Genomic DNA, 6,887 nt, shown 5'->3' with positions numbered 1-6,887 from the left:
TGTGTTTTCCCTCTTGGAGATGAATTTTACTTTTAATTGATTATACTTGTGCCCCACATTTCGCTCATAAAATGAAATAAGAGTGTCCAGGAATAAGATGAAAAATCAAATAAAAATACGTAAAGTTCAAATGATAAATTCATTTTTATTTCACCTAATTTTATTTTATTTTTGTTGTGTAAATCATATGAATTAAAATAGTTTGTATTTAATTCTATTCTCTTGTAATTTTAATTTATTTATTTCAATGCAGACATGAAATTAATTATCACAATACGTTAAAGAAGTAAATGTTTAAAATTTTATTTTAAAGCATTACTTATTACAACCACAGGTAGCTAAATACTAATGAAAAAATATTTATAGTTAAAACTTATTTTCTGATGCAATAAAATAGTATTTTATTTTAAGTCATGATAAAGATCATTGAATGAAGTCTAAAACGTCTGCTGTTTGATTTCTATAGTGACGAGGACAAAAATGGCAAGGTTTGATTCTCTACTTGTGATCAGATGGCAATATTTATCTCTTGATTTGGTGTTGCCCATACGGATTTAAAAAACTTGCCCAAATTGGAATATATATATTCTAAATGATATCATGAAAGGCGATGTGGATTACTTGAACAAATATTTTTTTCACTGCACCTGAAAATAGAAGAACCACTCAAAAAGTGTTGAATTCAGAGAATCCCAGCCCAAAAACTTCAAATTTTTTTTAAAAAAATTTAACATATTTGTGTGAATTTTTCTTAAAATTTTAGCAGAACGCACAAATCTCCACTTTTATACCCGAGTCATAAACTTGAAAGCCAGGCGGGCGGAGCCTCAAAGAGGATGGAGGTTGGTCGGATTAATAATTTTGATCCTCTCCCGCTTCCCTCAAAAATAAAATATCAAAAGATGTATGCAATTTTATGATTTTCAAGCAACTCTTTAAAGAAATATGAGATTATTGGAATTTTAAATTTTCCATCCAAGGCCAAAACTCTATTCAAAATTAAATTTCCTTATGTGCCCGGTCACCTCCATTCCTTTTAACCCACTTTTCTCTTTCTGATTGCGAATGACACTGCAGTATCAATTTGAACAATGGCTGCCGTGCGAACAGGCATTGATTGAGCTAAAATTTGGCATGTTCTCATCATTAAATTGTTCTTTCCACAACTTCAGACAATTTGCTGATTAAGATTTAACAATGCTTATAATGTACGATCAAAACACAACAGGAAGAGGAGAGGGAGTGAAAGAGCAATCTCATTGATAGTAAACAAGATTCCATGGACGCATATCACCACACAAACTTAACTTCTGAAAAAAGGCAGCAGCACAACAACACCACGCCCACCCAGATTTCAAACAAGCAGAAAACTCCCTAACCACATGGAAACAGAGTATTCCCCGACAAACCCCCCCACATAATATTATACACCCGCCGCATTAAGTAACATCGCATTCCTCAAAACCCATGTATCTTAATCTGCTCCTTCTTCACTATCCCAGCCTGCAATTCCAAAACAATAACCAAGACCTGAATCAGCGCAAAGCAAACACAACAGCACATACATCGGGAGATGGGATTTGATTTACCTGAACAAGGAAATTGGAGGCGTTTTTGCGCTGATCGCCTTGGAGTTGAATTACCTTGCCGAGTTCTTTGTCGTGAACAACATTCCCATTACAGCAGAACTCCTTCTTGAGGTCCTTCAGGATCCTCTCGTAGCTGAACTCCTTCTTCAGCCCCTGCACCGTCGTCAGGCTCTTCTTCCCATTCCTCTGCTGTATCCGGATATGCACATACTCCTTCGCCCCAGGCGCACCTGACTCGTTTGCCTCTGTGAATGGGTCAAATGCTCCAGGGATCTGTACGTCTGTGTCAACCATATATATGCCTTTGGGTACCGGTACGGTCGTCGAAACTTTTAGCTCGGTTTAAGCAGAGCCGCGCTGCTCGATTGGATGCACGTAAGAGCTGAAAATTGGAGAGAGAGAGAGAGAGAGAGAGAGAGAGAGAGAGAGATAAGAGAGAATTTCTAGGTGAGTAAGGAGGGTTTCTTAAAATCAATCACAAAAAGAAGAAGAAGAAGAAGCAAACCAATTTTTGTCTAAATTTACCCAAATCCGGCTTCAACACCTAAAACTATGCTCCAAACACAACAAAAATTGAGAAAGAATAACCAAAGGATCAAAAAACTACAGATGTCATGTAACTAAACAAAAATCATCAACCCTCACAAGAACATATCCATAAAGAGTTCCTCACAGATATTCCAATTCCAAAAGACAAAAATCATAAAGAAAATCGATGCACGAAGAAAAGAAATCAAATAAAAAAAAAGAAGTCATTTTCTTACGCTAACATCAACAAAATCAGCCAGAAAAATTATAAAATCTGTTCTAGAACTCTAGAAAGAAAAGGAAAGTAGGTTACCTAAAACGGTCTCTGACGAACTCAAGAAGACAATGAGAAGAGAACGAGGAAACTCGGGGGAGGGGCAGAGTTTATATAGGCGTGGAAAGTGGCGGTGGCCGCATGCATTCCCTTCTCGGCCACCGAAAAAAAAAGTAACCGGGGTTAAGGTTAAGAGCTGCGTTGGGTATTGGGACACCTGGGGTCAGTTAACCATGGATCGGACGGTGGAGGTGAGAAATGAGAATGTCAACGGCTGAGATCCATGGTGACGTGGACAATGAGGTTATGTTGGGTGGGGTTTGCGTACGACGGACGCACCGCGCCATACGGCGGAGGACAGCGGGGTGGGATCACGGAATACTCCGGATATGGGGCCCACAAAAATATTAAAAAAACTATCCTAAGGTCCTGTTTGGTCAGACCGTCAAACCCACTAAGAAAATACTCCGCATATTCCAAAAAATATGTACTGTACACGCGTATTGGGTACGTATTTAGTATTAATATGGTTTGAATACGGCTCAATATAATCAAATTAACTGATTTTTTTTGTTAACCCTACCCCATAACCGAATCGGCCGAATTGAACTCTTTAACGAAACCATATCCGACCTAACCAAATTGTCGGGTGATTCAGTTAACTAAATTTAGTCGAATAAAATTAAAATTAATTTTGGAAAAAAAATATAAATGTATAATTTGTATATCGAAATGGGAATGGTCAAATGGGAAGGGAATCTAGAAATGCCCGAATGGAACATTGGAAGTTTGGAGCCCTAAGCTAAAATCATATAATATAATAATTTATATTTAATTATTAATTAATTAAAATGCATGTAATTCAGTTAACCGAATAACATTTTCCTCATCAAAAATCAAATACTCAAATTTACCTCATTTTGAAACCGAACTGAATCAAATTACAAATTAACCGAACCAAGCTAACCGAATTTGGTCGATTAATTTAGCTAATTTGGTTAAAACTGAATTATGCTCACCCCTAAACATTGATGAGAATAAATGGAAAAAATTATAGAATAACTTATTTGCTTATTATTTTTGTAAATCATAATAATTATCTTTGTTGTATTACACAATTGTTTCAAAAAATAATAATAATAGTTTCTAAAAAATTTGATCATTTGGGCATTCATAGTTTAAATTTTTGCCAAATCAATGGTTTAATATAAGTTATATGTCGTAATTTTATTGACCTAGATAAACAAAAAATAAATTAGTTATGTACCTTTACTTATTGTATTCTTTTTTTTTTGGGTACGACCCGGGTATCCGCCTACTGTCAACGACGTCCGTTTTACGGTCCGTCGCACCGGCCAGCGACTAATCCCACGCCCCGTGGATCCGGCCCCACATCACCACGAGGAGGGTAAACCAGGAGCCCAGGGGCTGAATCGAACCCGGGAGGCTCATTGCTGACCTCGTGAGAGGCACACCCGTAGTTCGCTCAACCACCTGAGCTACGCCCTGGGGGCGTTTACTTATTGTATTCTTTATTTTGGAGTTCATGGACTTAATGGAGATATTTTTTTAGCAAAAACTTTTATTTATTGAAGTACGATCAAATATTTAATATTTTATTTATTATTAATTTTTTTATAATTTAAATGTCAATTCAAATTGATAGAAACTTATACTTTTTTAGTATAAGTTGATAAATAAACTATATATTTTACATCGAGAATGGAATAGAACAAAATAGAACAGAATTTAATTTGTAATTGTGTTTTATCTTATTTTTCTTTCAATTTTTTATTGCATTCCATTTCATTTTATAAATTAAATACAAAATTTACCTTAGCATACATTAAAAAATTTATACATTTTAATTTTAATTTTAATATTTTAACCATTAATACAAATAAGCTAAAATAGTTTGGTTTGAAACTTTGAATGGTTAAAGTTTGATCAATTTGAAAGTTACAATTTATAATTTTTTTTAAAAAAATTGTTACAAAATTTGTGACTTTGATAATAGCCCCCATAATTGAGATCTAAATGTGATAATATCTATAGCTTCTTTATTAGTTGAGCATATTAATTTGGGCCCTTACATAATATCGTTACTCAAACCTAATTTCTAATATATGAAGTATTACATAAGCAATGCTTTAGGTGCAACTTTATCTACGATTTCGATGAGAAAGTCACCCTCCCCCCTCCCTTCACAAAAAATGTATTATTCTTCATTTGAATGAAACAATTGAACATGTAATGTGGGAGAAAGGGGATAGTTATTTTTATTAGTACTTATTATTGAATAGTAAAATCGATAACCCGATTTGATTTCAAACATATAGATAAATTATCAAATCCCGTAAATCTTATGTTTTATGCATTGGGTTTTTCTATTTTTATTTCTCATTTTATTAAGGGAATTCTTCCTTTGGTATCATTTTTTTTAAAATATCAAATTTATCCCTATAACTATTAATAATTATTTCAAAATATTCCTCTAACTGCTATGCTATACACACAACTATTCCGAAATATTCTTACGATAATTTTAAATTTATCCTTATAACTATTCATAATTATCGCAACATACTTCAATAACTTTCTAAAACTATTTTAAAATGTTCTTAATATTTTATTATTATTTTATAATTTTTTAAAAATTTTAAAAATTAAAGAGTCGTGGATCACAACGTAATATTTTTATAGTGTTAATATTATTTTTCTATATGTTTTGCTGCATTGAGTTGGAGAAGTGGGTCCCACAGCATGCGTTATCGCGAAGCATCCGGAAAGGTTAAGAGAATGACATAAAGTCAATTGCTCATTTGCGATTTGTTCCAATTGGGAGGAGACTATTATTTTGTTTATTTATTTATTTATTTATCCTATAAAGGCATATTATTCTTTTCTTTTTCTTTTCAGTCCCTATAAATATAATTATTTTGACATTGCTCCCCTACATGGTACACCATGTGAAAATTTTTGCCCCTATTTCATTTTATACATGAGTAATTTTTTATTTTTGATTTCCAGAAATTTGTATTTATGTATTTTAAAGTATGAAACATGTGATAAATTTAGTTAAAAATTTATTAACTATTAAAAATGTGAGTAGCATTTATTTTATAATTACTTATATTTTGTACTTTTTTGTATCACAACTTATAACTTTTAGAATTTATCTTTTTCAACACCTATTAAATTAAATTAATTGATAAGTGATTCCGAACAATTTTTTAGAACGAACTTAAGAGTAGCAAATATTTTTAAATAAGTGGTAAAGGCGACTTGTGACTTTGGTAACCCCAAGGTCACGGGTTCCATTCTCCCTTGAGATATTACGCCAATGAATTACCAGAGGTGTGTCAATGGGCGAACGGCTTTCACTCCCTTCCTGAGATTTGGTGACGCACCATGATATCCAAAGTGACGCGATAGTGACTGAAGTAGGTGGGTTATAAAAAAAAAAAAAAAAAATTTAATAGAGCTACGCCTTTAGTTTCCAAATGCAAGTAATTTAACTATTTTTTTGTTATAGTAGTAATTTTTTATAAATATTCTTTTTATTTTTGGTGATTTTTCTATTTGGAAACATTACACGAGCAATCTTTAATCCTTTTTTTTTTTTTTGTAGAATATGTATTTCCTGCAATTGAAATAAAAAAATAAAAAAATATTTGCTAATTTCAACAATAAGTAAATTATTTCGTATATTGTGATTTTGTTGAATTTCATTCTTGTTAATACTTAAACATGACATAAAATTTCACTTTAAGTTTGGTTTGAAAAATGTCTATTCTTAAAAGTAGATTAATAATTAAAATTAGTTAACAAAAAATTATATTGATATCACAAAATAAATAATAATGTGAAACTTTTGATGAGTCTGTAAAAAAGAAAAGATAAGAAATAACTATTCTCTAACTTTACTATGAAAATATTTTATTTCTTATTAAATATTGGATGAAATAACAAGGAAGATATTAAAAATATCTATTAACTACATTTTCCAAAAAAGACATTCTTATCATTTTAATGTAGACTGCATCCACTATTTTTCACTCTCTTACCACTCATGTAATATTTTGCTTTTCCCTTTTTTGAGATCATGTAGAAGTAATATGATAAGTCCTAATTTGACTTGAATGGCCAAGGGTTAGATCATAAGGGAACTAATTTATCAAGATTTGCTATTCGAATTTGTTATATTTTTATTTCAAGTTTGAATAAATTTAATATGTATTGGGTGGTTGAAAGAATTCTGACTTTTTAAGAGTATATTTGATAAATCTACTCATTATTTATTTAGGTAGTTGGTTGGGAGTAGGTATTATCTTAATCTTTTATTTTTATAAAATTCATAGTGGGTTAGGACTCTTTAGAATATATATAGTGAGCTTGAGCATGGCACCAAATTATGCCATCAACTTGCACCAAGAGGTTGTTTATCAATAGGTGGAAAGCTAAGAGGGACAAAAATTGCAGAGATTGAATTTCGA

The 6,887-nt window shown here is 31.9% G+C and overlaps 1 protein-coding gene across 2 annotated transcripts; it reads right to left on the bottom strand.

The window, feature by feature from the left end:
- Positions 1–1,239: 1,239 nt before the first annotated feature.
- On the bottom strand, positions 1,240–2,591 carry LOC131152794 (protein translation factor SUI1 homolog). 2 transcript variants are annotated; one of them, XM_058104658.1, is made up of 3 exons: positions 2,431–2,591; positions 1,590–1,971; positions 1,240–1,503 (listed from the first exon to the last, which is right to left on the bottom strand). In XM_058104658.1, exons 2-3 carry the CDS (start codon positions 1,881–1,883, stop codon positions 1,459–1,461), a joined length of 339 nt encoding a protein of 112 aa, XP_057960641.1. In that variant the 5' UTR covers positions 1,884–1,971; positions 2,431–2,591; the 3' UTR covers positions 1,240–1,458. The 2 variants fall into 2 exon arrangements, with proteins under 2 accessions (XP_057960641.1, XP_057960640.1); XM_058104657.1 differs by having other exon boundaries at positions 1,240–1,971; positions 2,431–2,565.
- Positions 2,592–6,887: the final 4,296 nt, after the last annotated feature.

The sequence above is a fragment of the Malania oleifera genome, chromosome 4 (genome assembly GCF_029873635.1).
Source record: "Malania oleifera isolate guangnan ecotype guangnan chromosome 4, ASM2987363v1, whole genome shotgun sequence".
Taxonomy (NCBI): Eukaryota; Viridiplantae; Streptophyta; class Magnoliopsida; order Santalales; family Ximeniaceae; genus Malania; species Malania oleifera.
This window is presented reverse-complemented; position numbering and strand designations above follow the sequence as displayed.